At 43.8% G+C, this 19880-nt stretch overlaps 1 protein-coding gene across 3 annotated transcripts in view; it reads left to right on the forward strand.

Moving 5' to 3' along the window:
• Tbc1d1 (TBC1 domain family member 1) overlaps positions 1–19880 on the forward strand; it is a 186126-nt gene that overhangs the window by 99660 nt on the left and 66586 nt on the right. For 2 of the 3 annotated variants that reach the window (XM_032917081.1, XM_032917083.1), the window contains exons 6-13: positions 3795–3886; positions 7723–7833; positions 10213–10341; positions 11623–11709; positions 14367–14647; positions 16636–16800; positions 17380–17499; positions 18637–18776. In XM_032917081.1, coding sequence (XP_032772972.1) covers positions 3795–3886; positions 7723–7833; positions 10213–10341; positions 11623–11709; positions 14367–14647; positions 16636–16800; positions 17380–17499; positions 18637–18776 — 1125 coding nt within the window. The remainder of the gene's footprint in view (positions 1–3794; positions 3887–7722; positions 7834–10212; positions 10342–11622; positions 11710–14366; positions 14648–16635; positions 16801–17379; positions 17500–18636; positions 18777–19880) is intronic. The other variant, XM_032917082.1, reaches the window with a different exon arrangement.

A 19880-nucleotide genomic window follows, 5' to 3' on the forward strand; every position in this document is an offset into this window, starting at 1 on the left:
CAAAGTTCCCTCTTTTCAGACAACTCTTGCTTCTGTCAAGTTCACATAAAGCTGGCCACACAGTTGAGTCTCTTTAACTTTCAAGCCTTCCTGTACTGTTCTGTAATAATTACACTCCCATTATTCACAGATCCTAACTTCTCTACACCCTTACACACATGAGTTTTATAATGCTAGCTGTCCTCACAGGTGTGAACTGTTACCTGGTTTATTTTGTTTTAATGAGGCAAATTAACATCATGAAGTCTGAAAAGGTTCACTTTGATTACTACTGTGCTCTTGAAACAAGCATGATTCATTTTAAAAAGCACTTCATGTCGTTACTATTGCTGACAGCTTATGAACTATGTCTGGAATGAGAGTTTTGCTGTAACAAGAGATCACAACTGAAAGGCTCACTAGCTCTTTTCACACGAGCTGTCAAGATAAGGCACATGATGGTGGAAAGGCCCCTATGGGCCTACTAAGCCAGCAGTGACTTCGACCTTACCGGCAGAGATCACGATCTGCAGAGCTGGCTGCTGCTGAGTTCCACTTGGTAAATCTGTGTTGGGCCTGAGTATTCAGAAAGTTACAGCTGGAAGTTTTGTTTGGGATCAAGAGTTTGCTGTTGTGGTTTGGAGAATAATCATTCAGTTCTCTTTTACATGAAACAATGCATTAACGATAGAAAACTGTGCTGCTATAGAGAGCATCCATTTATTTTCAATTATTAAACAGAGCCACAAGGTGTCTGGGGAGCATGTGTTTTATTCACTGTATGGCGAGCATTTTTAAAGGAAAAGATGGTAAATTATGAGAGGACACCTTGGAAGAACAGCTGATTTTGGGTCCTTTGATTTTTATGGTTGCAAGTCCAGTAAGTAGAGTGAAATGATTTATCAGCAGCCATTGAATTACTGTAAGGGTGGTCCTGGGTGGGAGGTATCTCAGTGGTAGAACACCGACCTGACATGTATGAGGGCCCAGAGTCTAGGCCAATGACTCCCACCAAGCATTTTGTCATTGCCAAGTAAGCACCCTGAAATCTAAAAGGCTCCCAAATCCAGCAAGGCTGTGGCTCAGAAAGTTCTTCTATCTGGAAGTTATCTTCTGACCTAGCACTCCACAAACTGTAGGAAGGACCAATAATATGACCATAAGAAGACTTAGAATGTTTTCTTCATCATGTGATGTAGTTATGTCTCGGAATGTATAAAATAGGAGAAGTGCATGTGTATTTATTGTAAATAGACAAATAGTGTGTGTGTGGGTACACTACATACTCAGTGCTAACATGCTTGCACACCCTCTAAGCACCAAAGCGACTGGAGTTTGTATGTGAATTTCATAACCACACAGCTGCTATGACACGTGAAGAGCAGTTTGCTTATTTCAGAGTTTAGAGGAACATTTTGGAGATTGCTAAAATGAATCATGCTCTCTCTGGAAAACAGAATATTGGGTTGAGGTAGAAGGGCCTACCATGGTGAGGTATCCTGAGTTTGGCTAGGGCCAGTCCGAGGACCTGACCATCCATACTGTGAAGAAGAGGTGGGGGCTTAGCATTCAGCCTGAGGTTCTCAGTGTGTCTTAGGAGCTTGAGGCTTCCGTCACTTGCTAACAATACAGAGTTTGTTGCTTATCCTACATCAGAGTCATCTTTTATATTTGGGAGGATTTTCAGTTGGTCCTCACTGGGTACTTATTAGTAAACTCAGAAACCATTGCCTCTCTGCCTTCATGTGTCCCTGTACGTGGCAGGGAGGGGTGAAGAATTATACCTTGACAGCCTTTTCTCTACCTCAACCCACCTCTGTATTCGCTTATGTCCTGGAGCTACTTGTGTGTTGGACCACGTGATTCTACCAGTTCAGAGAAGCAAAGGGGACCATAGTGATCTGGTAGTTCTGGAGGCAGACAGCTCACCTCCTTAGTTAGTGGGTAACCTTGGAGGAAATATGTAATTTTACATAGCATCTTGGTTTCTTATCTATACATTAAGATTACTAAAAACAAAATTCCTACCTCTCTGATTATTTTGAGATCTCAACATAGGAAGTATTGAATGGAATGACATTAGTTTTATGTTGACCTTATAGAGTTCATCTTAGTTTAAGACAAATTAAGGAAAATTAATATTCTGGAAGCTGAGGTGCCTGCTGGACTTTGCCTAGGGTCAGTTCCTTGTGCCTAGTGCAGCCAGTAAGGCTGGACTGACCTCCAACTGAGAGAAGGAACACTGGCTTTGGGATAGACTAGCTACTGACCGACTTCTGGCCTCTCCTGAGTTCCCAAGTCATGAGCTGTGGACGCAGCAGACTCAGCTGTAAAGTAGAAGCATGTTTCCTGAGTCACTACAGGCTCCATGCTCTGGGAGGGTTCTCTCCAGCCCTCAGTCCAGGAGATGCTTTGACCACTGTTCGTGCTACTTAACTACCGGAAGTAATCACAGTCTTTACTCAGCTGCCCCCCAGGGCTATTTAAGCACATCCTACTGAGTAGAACATTCCCCTGCAGCCTTACCTGCAGCTCAGGAGGTTCCCTGTTTGACAGGGAAACAAATTGTTTAAAACAATTGAATTGAGTCTTTTGAATATCCCTGCTCCCCACTCCAGCCATACATGCCTGGTTTTGGTATGATGTAATTGTAGGTTTTGGCTTTATAAACCCTACCCTGCCTCAACTCAAGGCCAAGTGGTTTTAGTTTTTGTTTGTTTTGTTTTGTTGGTGCCAGGAGGCTGCTCTTGGTCACCATCTTGAATAAAGGACTCTTGTTTGGCCTTATGTTTTTGGTGGCCATCAATATTCACATGAACATTTCACTATATGCTTTGTCTAGCCCCTTAGCAGGGCTCCTTCCTCAACATGGGGAGACTTGGGCTAGAAGAAACCAGCAGCAGCAGGTCTTTATTCCATGGAGGTTGGATTAGCAAATTCTTTCATTCTTAAACCTCACACATTCTGTATATCTATATCTATATCTATCTATCTATCTATCTATCTATCTATCTATCTATCTATATATGGATATATATATATATGGATATATATATATATGGATATATATATATATATATATATATATATATATATATATATATATATATATACCTGACATCAAAAACAAAACAAAACACCCCACAAACTAGGCCCTGTACTATATTCATGCAGAAATGGAATGTGTTGAGGAGATTTTAATGGGTGCTGGGCTTTTATGTAGTCATTTTTAGAGCATTTCCTCAGAATCCTTTGTAATGTTAATATGGTCTTAAGACAGTTAAACACATGATGAGAGAATGGTGTCAGCCACACAAGTACTCATGTCAGAGATGTAAGTGGAATTCAAGGGAGAAGTATGATTCAGGTTTCAAATCAGCACCAACTGTTTATTATTAAGAGTATTTTCATGTTCTCTTGTAGTTAGAAGAGTTTGTCATTTTTAAAGAAAGTATTTGGGTTGTCTTTAGTATTGTAACACTGAACAGTAATCTGGAGCTGCATGCACCTGAGGCAGGGTGCACAAGGGTCGTTCGTATTTGAAGAGGCTTCATACAACTCTTGTGCCCTTATTTTCCTGCGTCTGAGATTGGGATAATATCACACCCTCTTGGAGTTGTTTTGAGAATTCAGTGAAAGGAGGCTGGTTCAGTCGTGGAGTCAGCTCCTCACACAGCAGCACGGAATTCAGTGATGCCATTGTTGAATAGAAGTGTCCTGAAGTGGGTGGACGAGGACATGAAGGAAATGAATTTGGAAGGTGGTAAATCCAACTTCCCCCATAGACCTTTTATCTTTTTCTCTCTTTTCAACAGGAATGAATTCATCTAAAACCAAATTAGAACTCCAGAAGCACCTGACCACACTGACCAATCAGGAGCAGGCAATGATATTCGAGGAAGTTCAGGTACAGTACACTATAGCATGGAGTAGGAAAGCACACCAGGCAGCTTGCTGGTGGAGTATCCTGTGGACCGAGCAGTGAGGAGGCAGTGCTGTCTTGTTGTCTGTTTTGAAAATATGTGTCATGTGTTAGATCCTTATAATAAATTGAAGCTCAAAAATCATAACAGGCTAAAACCACCACATACAGAAGCACACTCATGAACTGCGTGCATTAAATCTGGAAGTCTGCTCTCACCATGCTTGGCTTGGAGTTGCTGCATCTGGGTAAACCAAGTCACATGTGATAGCCTTCCCAAGGCCTGCTTGTCACAAATCTCTAATGAGCTCTAATGAGCTCAACACAGTTTTCATGTAGACTTAGAGCCATTTTTGTGGGTTTTGGCATATTTCAAAGGAGGTGAGTGCTTTGGGATAAAGAGTTAAAATATCTGTGCATATGTGCATGCATTCGTACGTGTGTCTGTCTGTGTGTGTTTGTCTATATCTGTGTGCCCACTAGTGCCTTGTCAGGTTCTACAGTTAGGCGCTGACTAAACCAGACAAACAGGTAGCCATGTGTTTGTTCTCATCCCCTTATGGGGAAGGGGATGAAAAGTTTTAGCTTTTCTTTCTGGGCTCTCACTAAAGTTCTCTAGTTCCCTTACTCCATAGGCTTGGCATACATTTGGAGAAAGAGTAAGAAGGTTTTGCTGTTGTTTTAACTTTGTAGATAGCCTTGAGGGTTGTTTTCAGTTTTTATTTACCTGTGCTTTATTGAGACCCACTACTTTGCTCCTTATTCTTAATGCATTGCAACTGAAGCTAAGGCCATCAGTGTGAACCCACTTAGGACAGAGTGCTACCAAGTCACTCAGGAGCACCTTCCTGGCAGGCACAGAAGATGCACTTCCCTTCCCTAATGGTTTTCACTTTCCTGTAGACAGCACCATGTTGCTTTCCCTGAGTAAAGGGGTGATGCCTCAGGAAGGCAATTCCCAAAACCTTCCTGCAATCAGCTGTTCGATTTCCTCCTACAGTAGCAAGGAGACTAATGGACATGCCCTCTCTGTGAGAAGAGTCATTGGAAAAAGCAGATAATAAAGGTGTATTGGAAAAGCAGAAGTGTTGTGATGCTGTTGCAGAATGCGATTTAGTGTTCTCCACAGCTCTAGACTTTTGATGGCTCTGAAGAACAAAAGCAGTCGTGTTGTTTGCTGGCTGATAAAATCTAGCTCATCCTTCCCCTTCCACCCATGCAACACAGGCTCTTTTGGAGTGATACAGATTTGCACTTCTCTGGTGACATGTTGATGGTCTTTCCTGAATGACTTTCGTGTTTTTTCTACAACATTTTATAGCCTCAGTTACTAATCAGTGATGGGTGGCTGTCCCTACTAGCGTATTTGAAAATTCATATAGATCAAAGAGGTCATATAAAAATGCGATGTAATCTTCCTGGAGGGTAATTTATTTCTGAAAAACCCTCCCAAAGGCCAATTATTATAAAGCCAGTGTAATTACTATTAACAATGGCATACATTATTTTGTTAGTAATGATGCATATCCTAGTCAGTGTTTCTTTAGGAAAATGCTTAAATAATAACTAGGCGAATGGTGCTGGAGATGATGGTGGCTGACCTTGAGTCTCAGAATGTTCAAAGCAGCCAGGCTCTGGGGTGTTAACCTGACCTCTCCTGAGAGACCTCAGGAGGCCACAGAACTACCATCTTATCTATAAGGTGCCTGACGGAATGTGTCAAGCATGAGCAGGGGTCACCTGTGGCAGTGACACCATAGGGTCCCCCTCTCTTCTACTGCTGTTCTACTTTTCCTCAAGTGACCCAGATTGCAGCAGAGGCATCTGCTTTCAAGCTGCTATTGCAGCAATGATAATGAGAACAGTGGCTCGAAGTTTCTAGTTAAATACTGAGTGTGGTATGCAAGTGAAGCGTGGCTTAAGTGACAGATGTCCTTGGAGCATCGTAAGCCTTTTCAGTATTTGGATACTTACTGTTGGTGTCAGGGATTTTTCTGTTGCTTCTATGGTACTCTATAGGACCCTTGGAGAAGCAAGGTTGAGAAAATAACTTTCAGTATTTTTAGCAAGCAGTTTGGCTGGTTTTGTTTGTTTAAATTGACATATAACATGTTTATAGAAGAGCACACAAGTGGATGGTGTATGCACTGTTGCAGTCAGCACTGAGGTTGAGCCTGGAGCCTTTTCTCTGCTGCTCAACGCACCCTGGCTATTGCCGCCTCGCTAACCACCGCCCCAGCTCCTGGCACCTCTGATTGTGAACAAACGAGTTAAATTATTGACAGCAAAGCCATGCTACCGAACTTGATTCATAATCATTTTCACGATTGTCACTCTGATCAATGAATGTGAATAAAAACTGAGAGAAGCAGTGGTTTGACTGCTGTAGAGAATGGTGAAGTTCATGAGAGATTTTAGGGTGGCGACACATCCCTGATCTTCTTGAACATAGTGGAAGGGTAACGTTTCCATACTTCACAGTGATTCTGAGGAAGTATTTATTTCTTGACTTTGTGTGACACCACAGATAATGCATTTCTGCTGCCCCGCAGTCATTGCCTGGGGATGATCAATGAGTTTCCCAGGGTCTGCTAGCTCCTGTGGCCAGTGGGAAGCGCCTGCAACTCTCCACCATGTCTGCTTGTGATTTCATTTTCTGCCAGTCTGAAGTTTTGTCCCTCTCTCTGTGTATCTCTCTCTTTGGTATGTGTGTGTCTAACCACTCACTGTTCCATTGCATAGTTCCAGCAATCAGACTCAGGTCAGATGCTTGGCAGCGAGTGTCTTTATCTGCTGAGACATCTTAAAACCTTTAAAAGTTGCCATTTCAAATGACCTTTTTCCAAGGAAGTCTGGGTTATCAGAAGTCTGGATTAAGGTTTCCTTTATCTTTGATGCTTGTGACTCTAAGGATAATACCACTGTTTCTTACTTAGCTGGAAGAGATTAATGGCCCTGACGCAGACTCTGCTGCCTGTGTAGTTGATCTGCTTGTCACTCTTGACCTGTTAAAGGGCAGGCAGGCAGGCTACAGGAGTTAGAGAGAAGCTGGACGGTGCAGCTAGCAGGAAGAACAAGGCCAGGAACTCCATGTCTCTCTGGGGTGATTTGGGCAATTGGTTTTATTTCCATTCACAGAAAGTAATTTATTGAATTAGGTGACTTCTAAAATTACCTGGTGGCTGATAATTCAAATGCAAAGATTTGGGAGCTGGAGGAGAGACCACAGGATTTCGTGTGTCACTATCGTTTTAGTTGAGGGGAAGCTGGATGGAATGAATCAGCCACTAAAACCTGCGTGTTCTCATTTGTAAAGCCTTGCCACAAAGAGGAGGAGAAGAGAGGAGGGCATGGGAGGACAACTGAGAACTCAGCATACAGGTTTTCATGGAAATGTCTCATGGGGATGCCACAGTGTGCCACATGAAGACACTGTGACCCTGGATCCAATTGCCATGTTCCTTTCTAGGTCCCTAACCTTAACAGCTTATAAACGTGAAATCATTATGACTCTGGGTGTTTACATAGATTTTGTTTTATCTCTTTTTAAAAGCTGTTTGTTTATTTTTACCACCACTATTTGATGTTAAAATTTTTATCTTGGGTAGAAGAAGATGACTCTTAAATCTGGCCTAGTGGCTCTGCTCTCTGTTCTAAAAAATTACCTCCACTCTTAGGCTCACTCGTGCCCCCTAGTGAAATCATTGAGGAAAAGCATTCGTTACTGGGGGAAGCTGTTAGCACTTTGAAATGCCTTAGCAATTTTGTCAACAGTTAAAAAGAAATGTAATGTTTATGTTTCTGACTTTTTTTCCCAAAAGAAATTGAGACCAAGAAACGAGCAGCGAGAGAATGAATTAATTATTTCTTTTCTGAGGTGTTTATATGAAGAGAAACAAAAGGAACACAGCCATACTGGGGAGCCAAAGCAAGTGAGTACCTTCTGACCCCTGGAGCTCTCCATGGGGCTGCTTACTGTATACACAGAATCTAGAGATTCTGTGATAGGCGGAAGCCTCCTCTTCCCCAGGTTTCATTGCACATGTGGAGAAAATGAGTGAGTGTTAGTTGTGTTTAAAGATGGTGAAAGATATTTCTGAGCCACAGTAAGTGGGAGAAATTAGTCTTTGTTGCCTTTGTCCTTTGAATTGAGATTACACTATTTCACAGCAGACAGAGTATTGAGTAGTTGAACAACGTTTTAAATGTGCACTAGCAGTAGGGACTAGGCCATACTCAAAGAGCGTTCTGTAGCCATCCTTTGGCGGAGGTGTAAGAACACTGATGGAGCCCTGGAGAGGTGCTCTCCTGCGTGCCAGTGAGAAGGCTCTGAATTGAATCATCTCAAGGAGAGAAGCTTGAGGATACTTGCTGTCACTGTGGATGCTTAGTCCCTGTGACCCAGCAATGGTGTCTCCATTATTCTCCTTGCAAAACCTTTTATATGAGTGCTTCAGAAGCTATGCACAAAAGAGTTCACTGCAGCCTCCTTCCTAAGAGATGGGAAATGGAGTAAATACTTAATAACAGGACCAGGAATAGGTTTGTTATACAATGTGATCAGACTGTACTCTGGCTGAAGTGAGTGAACCAGAAGAATTTGTGAACATGGATAAATATTTAAAACAATATTGGAAGAAGAAAGGTAATTCTAGAAAGGTGTGTGTGCATGCGTGTGTGTGTGTGTGTGTGTGTGTGTGTGTGTGTGTGTGTGTGTGTGTGTGTGTGATTTAAATCAAGAGTCCACATGTGGGAGACATTAGTTAAGTCTTGCTTATTTCAGTTAACATGATTACCTCTGGTTCCAGCCATTCCCTTTAAATGGCACACTTTGTTTATATGGCTGAATAAAACTCTGTTGTCTGTGTGTACATTTGCTTTATCCATTCATCTGTTGATGGGCATCTAAGCTGCTTCTGCCCCTTGCTAACTTGACTAGTGCTGTAGTAAACATGGGTGTGAAGGTGTCTCTGTGTATGCTGGCTTAGAATTCTGTGAGCACATAGCCAAGAGTGGCCTAGCTGGGTCACGTGGTTTCTCTCTTTCTAGAGTTTTGAAGAATCTTCATGATGACTTTGATAGTGGCCACAGTAATTCCCATTTCCATGACCAGTGACATCTATTCCTTAGGTGTTTCTTCACATGTGAGGCAGCATATGTTTTATGAATAGATGTAAATAAAAAATAGAAAATATGAATTGATATAATGAGCACCAAATTCAGGAGAGTGTTGGCACAGTGGGTGGTACTGGTGTCAGGAGGTAAGTGACAGGCATGATACACACTGTGCTCAGAGTGTTGGGATGAGTAGTCATTCATTTAAAGGTCATGACATAGCTGGGAAGACAGTTCAGTCTACAGGTGGGGGAACTCAGGTAGGGGTGTGACACAGGGAATGCACTGGCTGTTCACACAGCTGTGAACTAGTAGGGGTGGTCTACCTTGCCGTGAGTTCCAGAGCGTCCTGCTTCTCTGATTCATCAACATCCGTCAGTACGAGCATGGCCAAACTTGAGCATGGCAAAGGGATTTGTCTTAGTCTCCATGCGTTCTGTGTGCTTGACCACTGCTAAGAGTGTGCTGGAGTTTAGAGTGACTGAGAGGTCACTCGCTTGTCTTTTCCCATCAAAGCCACCGTCTAGCAGAAGCAGCAGTCAGGTGAAGATCCATGTAAGCAGCGTAGTGCTCAGATTTTGGGGCTCTTTGGAAGCATACCTCCTTGTTAACAGGTAACATTACATAGTTAGTGGCTGTCAGATTCCACTGCGCTCTGACTTAATGCTATGCATAGTTGAGAGAAAGAAGCTTGGTTTCAAAGGAGAAAGAACAGAAGAGGGATTATAAAAAATAGAGAAAGGATGGATTCAGCTGATAAATTAAATTTTTAACTTAGTCTCTGAAACGCTTAATTTTAAAAGTTTAGCGAAGTAGGTTTTGTCCCAGATCCTATTCAGTGCTTGCTGTATCCGACCTGTTGTAGTCCTGTAGCATAGCAGTCTGATTAGATAATGCTGCTCCCAGTTTATTGGGAAGAAATCCAGGCTCAGAGAAAACAGACATTTTCACAAGGTCACAGTTAGGATATAGGAAATTTCCGATTCAGTAGCCTGAGCGAGCTAGCTGATTAGATTTGAACAGGTTTTCTCATTTCCTTTGGGATAGCAGATTGTGCACTAACCTTGCAGGCATGTTGCTAAGGAGCACTAGGACCCCAGGCTTTCAAGAGGATGGGCCCCACGTGTTGTTCCTTCCTGTGCAACAAAGGGTAGAGACTGTAGTTGACTTAACTTTTCGTTGTTTTTCTTTTCTAGACACTGCAGGTGGCAGCAGAGAATATTGGGAGTGAACTACCACCCAGTGCTAGCCGGTTCAGGTTAGATTCACTGAAGAACAGAGCAAAGAGGTCCCTAACAGAGTCCTTAGAGAGCATTCTGTCCCGGGTAAGTAGCATCCTTCCTTCTTACATAAGTTGAATCATTTTTAAACAGAGTCTAAGATTCAACTTTATTTTATGTTTCATCAGATTTAGAGCAATAATTATCTAGATGTTATTTACTTTTAGTACTTATTTATTCTAGTAGTGTCATGCTATGTAGTATATAGTATACCCTGATTTCACACTCCCAATCCTAGCGCCTAAGACTCCCAATCCCAAGTGCTGGAAACTTGCACTCTTCTTTGTCTATCCCATAGGGTTTCCTGCTCTCAAGAGAGTTATTATTTATACAGTTCCTATAAAGAACATGGATTATGTATGCCAGGATATACGTCCCATCTTCTCTGATGCCCTAAGGACAACTTTAAAAACTATCCTGTCAGCTTCTTTTGATGGGTATTTGAAGTCCCTAGAAGGAGATTTATGAAATATTTGGCCCATGGGCCAAATACTACCAGTCTCTTTGTTTTCATAAATAAGACTTACTTTATTTACACAGTATCATTCATTGAGTTACCTGATATCTAAGGCTATGTTTGTACATAATTGAATACTTGTCACAGAGGCCACATGACTTACAGGTGGTAAGATGCTTATGAGATACTTGCTAATCTAGGGCTCTCTAGGAAGAGCCAAGTACACCGAACATCACCTGGGAGTCCTTAGGAAAGCATCCTCCTAGCCCATGAGTATGAACAGCCTTATATCACTTCTAACAAGTCAAAACGTGATTTTCTCTTAAAGACTCAAATCTCTGGAACTTGCACTATTTTGTTATAGCTCTTCCAGATGTTAGGGCGTATTTCCTCTGAAACACAAACTTTATTTTAGTCAATTAAAGATGACTTCATCCAATGGTATTACTGAGATTTTTCAAAACATCCTTTAAGGTAATTCAAACAGTCCAATTATAAAACCAAGACTGAAAGGGCTAGCCTTTGAGATCTTCCCGAGGGATGCAGGCTGATTGAGTGACATCAGGTGGCCAGTTATGATCACCCGTGACTCAGGAAGGAGCTATTGAGTAGGTGTGCTTCTGGGGTCATGCTAGATGTATTGGCCCTTCTTCCTGTCTTGTCATCCCGAGCAAATGACTGCTCCATGGGGCTCTGTGAATCATCTGGTACGATCCCTAAAATGATGACAGAAGTATGATGGTTAACGCGGGGGTACCTGAGCTGTGCTTGTCAGTGAGTTCATTTTCTGGACTTGTTTAGCAAGTCCAGGATGCTTCCAGATGATGATGACTTTGGGGCTGTGTCTCAACTGCCCTTTCTTTTCATAGGGCAATAAAGCCAGGGGCCTTCAGGACCATTCCGCCAGTGTGGATCTGGACAGCTCCACTTCTAGTACTCTAAGTAACACCAGCAAAGTAAGTGTGTTTCTTTCAGTGGTACCCTAAAGATCCAGCCAACAGGCCTGTCCATCTTGAATTTACACAGCCATCGGGACAAAAAAGGCCACATCCCTCTGATCATAAAACATTTAGTGTTTCCAGACTTCTCTACACATGTGGAGGGTGAGCCATATGAAAAGTTTTAATTAAAGGGCAAATAACTATTCCTGTACACAGAGAATCAAGATCATAGTTTTAGACAAATGAGACCTACTCTGTAACAGTCGAGAGGTTTCTTATCCAAAGTAGATTTTGCAATAATAAAAGATTGAGAGAGTTTCAAAGGTGAGAGGAAGGTTGTGAATTCAGGGAATTGTGCAGCAGAAATCCATGAGACTGTGTCCTGTAGCTGACCCTATGATTGAGAAAACATGGTTGCTTTGTTTAAGCGGCCAAGCCTTACCCAGTGGTCTGTCGCAGGGCGCAGGTATAATGAGTTACCTGACAGTCTTCTGTGAGTTACCTGACACACCTGCTGTGTCCCCTTGTTTTCTTTCTTGCTCCAGAGACATTTACACATGATTGGACCTGGTTTGTTTGACCCTGTGACTGCCAAAATGTAAATCTGAGGCTCAGTGTTTAGGAGGCAGCCTTCCTCCATATTGTCAGCATGCTCTGATGTAAGAATGAGGAGATTTGTGAGCTCCAGCCCTCACCAGAGCTCTGCTAGACTTGACATTGTCAAAGGCTTCAGAGCCTAGTAGACAATAAGAAAGACATTTAACATTTGACATAGTTTGTAATATACATAACCCTCCCACACAAAATGAAAATGAATTAAAATGAAGTTACTCTCTGGTTAATGGGCTGCATACACTGTTATTTCTGCTCATTTATTTTTGAAATGCTCCTGGCAAGCCACTAAATTGATATTGCTGCCTACTGGTGTGTGTAGTATTTGGTTTGAGACTCATCTCTTTAGATGAGCATGACTCAGACTTTAAGCTGCATCTGTGGTTCATTTGTTCTGGGTGAGATCTATCTAAATGCTGACTCCGCTAAGCAACAAGGTGATGTCATTGTTCCTGCTGGCATTGTACAGTAAGACCTGGAGAAGTCAGTCTTCTACATATGGCTTTTAGGTTAAGACACAGCAGACCACATCATCATCCAGCCTCTACAGGACACACACTGATCATACCTCACAGTTCATTTCAAGGGTGCAAATGTTGTGTGCTGCTGGTTGCCTATTGTAAGAAGATAGCTAGGTCCATAGGTGAGAAAGGTCAGTTGCACAAGTAACCTTCCACATCAGGGGGAGTGTGATGAGAGCTGCGGCAACAGATACTGGTGGCTTGGACCTTAGAGGAGTCAGGGGAAGCGGTGTAGTTTGATAGGAGAAAGCTTGCGAAAGGAAGGTATCTTAGTTAGGGTCATTGCTGTGAACAGACACCATGGCCAACATGAGTTTTATAAAGGACAACATTTAATTGGGGCTGGCTTACAGGTTCAGAGGTTCAGTCCACTATCATTAAGGTGAGAGCATGGCAGCATCCAGGCAGGCATGGTGCAGGAGGAGCTGAGTTCCGCATCTTCACCTGAAGAAGGCCAGGAACAGCCTGAGCATCCCCACGCGGAGGAGGGTCTCCAAGCCCACTCCCACAGTAACACACTTCCTCTAACAAGGCCACACCTTCTAATAGTGCCACTCATATACAAACCATCACAGAAGGGTACTGATGCTATGAATTTAAGTCTTGTGTAAAACATGGAAATTGTGCCAGGGAGAAGGCATTCTAGAGAGCGTGATGTCAATCATGAAGCTCTTAAGACTCCCATCCTTGTTTTTTATGGGTCCCCCGATCTGGCCATGTACCTAGCTCAACTGACCTTGATGTATACCTAAGCTGGCCCAGAACTCCTGGTCCTCTGGCCTCTGCTTCCTAGGAGCAGAAATTACGGACATAATCACTAAGGTTGGCTTGTTAGGATTCTTGATGAATGTTTGAGCATACAGTAAGGAGGGATTACTTAATGAAACTAGCTTATTTCCATAGCATTAGACGGAATACAAACCACTTTAAAGTTGTCTCATCTTGCTTAATTCAAGAAATGGTGTGGTGAATTTTCACTGTACTTTTACAGAGGAGGACAGTGAAGTGCAGCAAGAAGTTAAACGATTTTCCCTGAATTATGATAGGTCACATGTGACAAACATGTTCCTACTCCAGGAAGAATATAGGGTATAGTTTTAGCATCAAGACCACCAAGTTAAATGTCAGCATAGGTCAGGGTCAGAAGGAGCTTTGAAATGTGAGTAAATATCCATGAACATACTGGCAAAGATAGAAACCGGTTAAGTAGTGGGAACTACCATTCAGGACCATACTTCTTATAAGCTATCAAAAGCCTGCACTCTGGAGTGAGGTATCTGAGCAGTCAGCGCGGCAGCCTGTAAATTCTATCGTTCTATTTGGTACTTTCCCTTTCTCTGCAGGATGCAAGAACCTGTCTCCGAGAAGCAGGTGTTATGTAACAGCCTTAATACCCTTATATTTTCAGTAGCCTCTAGATGGCATTTCTAGTCAGACAGTCCTACAAATTTAATGTTTCTGTGTGCTTAGATTGCCAGTCCCACATCCCACTCCCCATTTCCCTGTCACATATCTAATCTGCTGTCTGTCTGCTATTAGGAGCTGTCCATGGGTGACAAGGAGGCCTTGCCCATCTCTGAAAGCTCCTTCAAACTCCTTGGCTCCTCAGATGACCTATCCAGTGACTCAGAGAGCCACATTGCAGAAGAGTCTGCTCTGTTGTCACCCCAGCAGGCATTCAGAAGGAGAGCCAACACCCTGAGTCATTTCCCAGTAGAGTGCCCTGCACCTCCAGAACCTGCCCAGACCTCTCCAGGGGTGTCTCAAAGAAAACTCATGCGGTATCACTCCGTGAGCACAGAGACGCCTCATGAACGCAAGTAAGATTTGCTTAAAGTGTCAGATTTATTGTATATGCTGAGTATACTTTTTGGGCAAAAAAAATCCCAAGCCAGGTTTGACCCTTGGCTTCAAAAGATAAAACTTGAAGCAGCATCATGATCTTCTTGGCTCTCTCAGGGAGTGTAGAGGTAGGTACAAGCATTGTTAGCAAGCAGGTAGACAGGAGCAAAGATGTCCTCGTGTGTCAATCAGTCCTTAACACATGAGAGGTTGTCTTTGGAACTTGTCTGCTGGTCTTGGGAAAAGTGGCACATGGGTTGAGTGGAGGAGTTTCCTCCTTTGGATACCTAGTTCTGGGCTGTGGTGGGGTGAGGACACCATGTCCATACAAGCAGGGTGGGACCAATGTGCTGTGTCTAACCATGATGATATCCAGAGGCTTGGGCACTGGCCCTCACTATCTTGATCAAGGTGAAACCTGGACATTTCTGATGACTGGCTCTGTATGATAGAGTCAGAGTCAATGCTTACTGAAATCTGTCACTATGGGAATTCTAGATTCAAGATTCAGCCCTTGTCTTAGGTTGGGTTTCTATTGCTGTGATGAAACACCATGACCAAAGGCAAGTTGGGGTGGAAAGGTCTGTTATGGCTCATACTTCCACGTCATAGTCCAGTATTCAAGACAAGTCGGGGGCTCCTAAGGGAAACAGGAATTCTCACAGTAGGAACCTGGAGGCAGGAGCTGATGCAGAGGCAGGGGAGTGCTGCTTACTGGTTTAGTCCTCATAGATTGCTCAACTTGCTTTCTAATAGAACCCAGGTCCACCAGCCCAGGGGTGACACCACCCACAATGGTCTGGGCCCTCCCTCATCAGTTACTAATTAAGAAAACACCCTACAGACATGCCTGCAGCCAGATCTTATGGAGGCATTTTCTCAGCTGAAGCTTCCTGCTCTTCGATGAGTCTAGCTGGTGTCAAGTAGACATAAAACCAACCAGCACACTACATTTAAGAATCGGGCTCAAATATACAGTCAATCCTTCCCAGTTACAGTGAAGCATAAGCAATGTGGCGCCAAAGCTTTCTGTGCATTTTTCTGAGTCTATTACTAACTAACCCCAAGTGCCAGAGACTGTGACTGGGCCCCAAATTATCCTTTAGAATGAGGCCATACCCATGTATAGTAGCAGCCTACCACAGGCTGGTGACAGCAAAAGCTGGGGCCATTTGTATCCGTGTGACTTGTACCAAGTACAGCCATTTGAGTCAGTGCAGTGGCTGGTGTTTGACATGTGTGGAGGGAAGGTGTGACATGTTCAATAATCCTCAGTCACACACGGAGCCGTCAGCTTTGTTTCCCTAGGCCACTTGCTGGGAATCCTCCTTGGTTCTTTGGAGTTGGGCAGAGTGACTGATGGCAAGGGGGGACTTCCCCCAGGATCTGTTAACAAGTCAGACCGTTCTGAGCCAAGCACAGCTTAGCTGTAGTCTGACAAACTCCCTGTGAGCCCACCCTCTCTCTGGCATTTTTGGTGCTGGTAGAAACATTCATACCTGAAAAGCCTGAGTTCTGTGCCAGTCCTCAGGTGGAAGGACCAGTGCAAGGGCCAAGTGCTGAGAGTCGCCGTCTTTCCCCTCTCCCCAGAGTATGGCTTTGTTGTGGGCTGTGATGCACCAGCCCGGAGGGTGGGGACATGCCCACCTTTTACATAGATATTTTGCTTTCTCTCTAGTGAACTTTCCTCCTCAGTCTATAGGAAACAGGACTTTGAAGTCCAGGGCCAGATGTCCTGAAGGGAAATAATGTGGCTTCTGCACTTTGGGTTATTTTCTGAAATGTTATCCGACGTTTCCTACAGTGGAATAGAGCAGAAAGTAGAAGGAAGCACAGAGCTGACAAGGACCTGACAGGGCTCGTCCATGATTCCTGTAGACACTCAGCAAAGCCTGTGTTCCCGTTTCTGTCCTCCCTTTGAGTGCCCCTGTCCCCTCTGATCCCACTTTCTCTGATTGCTGTTTAGTGTGGACCATCTTCCTGGGGGTGAGTCTCAGTGCTGCCCAGGGCAGCCTTCAGATCCGCCTCCTCTTCCCCCTCGTCTTAACCCTTCCGCCTCCTCACCAAACTTTTTTAAGTACCTAAAACACAATTCCAGTGGAGAACAGAGTGGAAATGCTGTGCCAAAAAGGTGAGCACACTCGCATGGCAAGTTCAGTGTTGTCTGTCTGCCAGGCATCCACACTGAGTCAGCCCAGCCGCATGGGGGCTGTCCCTGCAGGAAGCCCCAGCACCGCTTGCATGGGGGGCTTTTGGATTTATTTGGAGTTGCTATTTGGAGCTGTCCTTTGAATTGACTTAATTTTACTCTTAGTTTTCCTTAAGCTATTATGAAGAGCCTCAGTGGTGAACTGTTTTAACACTTAACTTTCACATCCCTTGACCTTTATGGGGGCACTCACATGCATGCTCGCAGGCTAACAGCTATGTTTGTATACACTGTAATTTGTGCCATGTCAGAAAGCTGATTAATTTAGATAAGTGTGTCATGTGAAGGGTAGTGGGTTTTTGTTGTTGTTGTTGTTTTGTTCTTTAATTTTAATTTATTGACTGAAAACGAGAGTCAGTTTCAGTCACAAAATATTTTACATGTCTTACCTGGTTTACTTTGTAGCATCACAGTGAAGATCTTTTCTTTTTAAGCTTAGAGTGGTTACTTTGTGTGTTTATATTTCTTTATCCTAAACTCTTTTTTTAACCAAACTCTCAGTGTCTCCTACCGTAATGCCCTGCGGAAAAAACTCCATTCTTCCTCTTCTGTGCCAAATTTTCTAAAATTTCTGGCTCCTGTAGATGAAAATAACACCTGTGACTTTAAGAACACAAACAGGTAGGGCTCCATTTAAATCTGTCCGGTCTGGATGTGCTGAGTGCGGAGTTGTTTGATAGATGGGACATGTCTGCTGCTCTTCTGCCCTTTGGAACACTAGCTGAGCCCGTTGTGTCACCTTCTTAAGCCATGTCTCCTCATCAGTGCCCTTTGTAGAGCTCGCAGCCACCTTGCGGTTTCGCAGAGGCTGGTTTGCTGCCGGTGTTACCCTCAGAAGAGTAAGAGTCTGTGGTTCTGCAGGGCTGTTGAAGGGCAGTAGCCTGTGCCTGTCCTCACGGGGTCAGCGATCCTGCCTGCCAGGTGTGATGACCGCCTCACTGTGGTGTAGACTGAGTGTGAATTGCAAGGGCATGCTCAGACTCTCCTGTGAGTGGAAAGAAATTAATGAGATATTTACTTATTAACAATTATACTTTGTTTTGTAGTTTTAAAGTTAAAGGTTTTAAAGTAGGCAACATATCAGTGGTTGTATCATTAGTTCCTTGATGGTTCTCAAATTATAGCTGCTTTTCTATTTTAGTGTACATGCATGGAGAGGGGGTGACAGGTTGGAGTGGTATGCTGTGTGGGGTTGATCTGGGTGTGGATGTGTGGTGTGGATGTATGGTAAGCTGTGTGTGTGGTGTGTGTGTGGTGGGGGAGGGAAGAAGGGGATGAGAATAAAGAGAGAGGGAGGGAGAGAGGTTTGTGGCAATCATGGAAATACAGGCTGGGGCTAAGGACAGTAATCCCACAGGAGACTAGTATGGATTGTGGTTCTGGTGACAGTGCCCCAAGTAGTTTTTCTCTTTGAAGAGCACCTAGAAAGGGTTAGTCGGGAGCTACGGTCTATAGATCATACTCAATATCTTTTATGATAGCAGTGATACAGAGCATGGAAACTTGTGCTGTTTACAGTGTCCTTTAAGAATAGTGACCCAGAGGTTGGGGATTTAGCTCAGTGGTAGAGCGCTTAAGGCCCTGGGTTCAGTCCCCAGCTCCGAAAAAAAAAGAAAAAAAAAAAAAAAGAATACTGACCCACTGTGACTTAAACATAACTTCTGTGGCTATCAAGTGATCTGTTTATGGAAAGATAAAGTCAGCAGAACTATAACTCTGATGCCTCCTCACCACTCATCAGCTGTCTTACCATTTTAGGGACTTTGAATCCAAAGCAAACCACCTGGGTGACACAGATGGGACCCCAGTGAAGGCCCGGCGGCATTCATGGAGACAGCAGATATTCCTCCGAGTGGCCACTCCACAGAAGGCTTGTGATTCTCCAAGCAGATATGAAGGTAAGGCCACCCATGAAGGTTCTCACCTGTGAACACCACAGAGGAGGGAAGTAGAGAGTAGGCCACTTGGCTGGCGTGTCAGAGGCAGTTTTTGAGATGAACTTAAGGAAGGACAGAAAGGTCACTCAGGACCCTGCGCAGCAGCAGCAGCAGCAGCAGCAGCAGCAGCAGCAGCAGCAGCAGCAGCAGCAGCAGCAGCAGCAGCACTTTGACATCTCAGGCAGGGACAAGGGAGGCCCTGGAACTTCTATTCAGACTCCAGTTCTCCCTGGAGAGAACCTCTAGCTAGATCGAACTCTCTAAAATTCTCATGGTAACGTAGGCTTATGACTTTTGCCACACCTAGATAAGGGAGCAGATTGCTAATTAGAAACATTAAGTGTATGTGTGGTGTTGAGAGGGTCTCACTATGTGACCCTGGCTGGCCTGAAACTCTGTATAGACAGACCAGGCTGGCTTTGAATGCAGTTTTCCTAGAGCTGGGATTAAAGGCGTGTCCCCTCACTACTGGCAAGTATTTACAATTCATAATATGAGAAAAGAAAATCATGAAGTATTGGTAGAAAACAACTCCGGTGGTTCCTTGTACAAGCTCAGACGCTCCAATGATTGTCTATTCTGCGTTTACACTCCACACTCCAGGAGTCTAATCTTGAGCTACACTGAGAGGGAAAACTTACAGTTTCCCTAAGTATAAGAACAAGGCAGCCTTCCTTGCTCCTAACACAAGCCTATTGTCATTTCAAAGCATGGTGTTTGCTGTTTAGTAATGGTGCTACTGCAAGAGCAGTGGTGTGGCCTGTGAGGCTGTTAGTTTCTAAGGACAAAATTCATGAAATAGAGGGGAAATAGGGAGTGAACAGGGAGGGTAATAGTGAAGAGGTTAGACTGGACAATACCGTCATTAGAACCTATGTGAGGAGGGGTTACCTTGTACTTAAAAAATTCACTGTCTAATAAAGCTAGGGAAACATCTTCAAATGTGTCTGTCTCCCACCCATGCTATGGATAGAACACAGGCCCTTGCGTATGTCAGGCAGACGCTCTACTGCTGAGCTGCACTCCTGGGGCCCCTCCTCCCCTCTAGAGTTCAGCAATGACTAG

This window comes from Rattus rattus, chromosome 11, assembly GCF_011064425.1.
Source record: "Rattus rattus isolate New Zealand chromosome 11, Rrattus_CSIRO_v1, whole genome shotgun sequence".
NCBI classification, from domain to species: domain Eukaryota; kingdom Metazoa; phylum Chordata; class Mammalia; order Rodentia; family Muridae; genus Rattus; species Rattus rattus.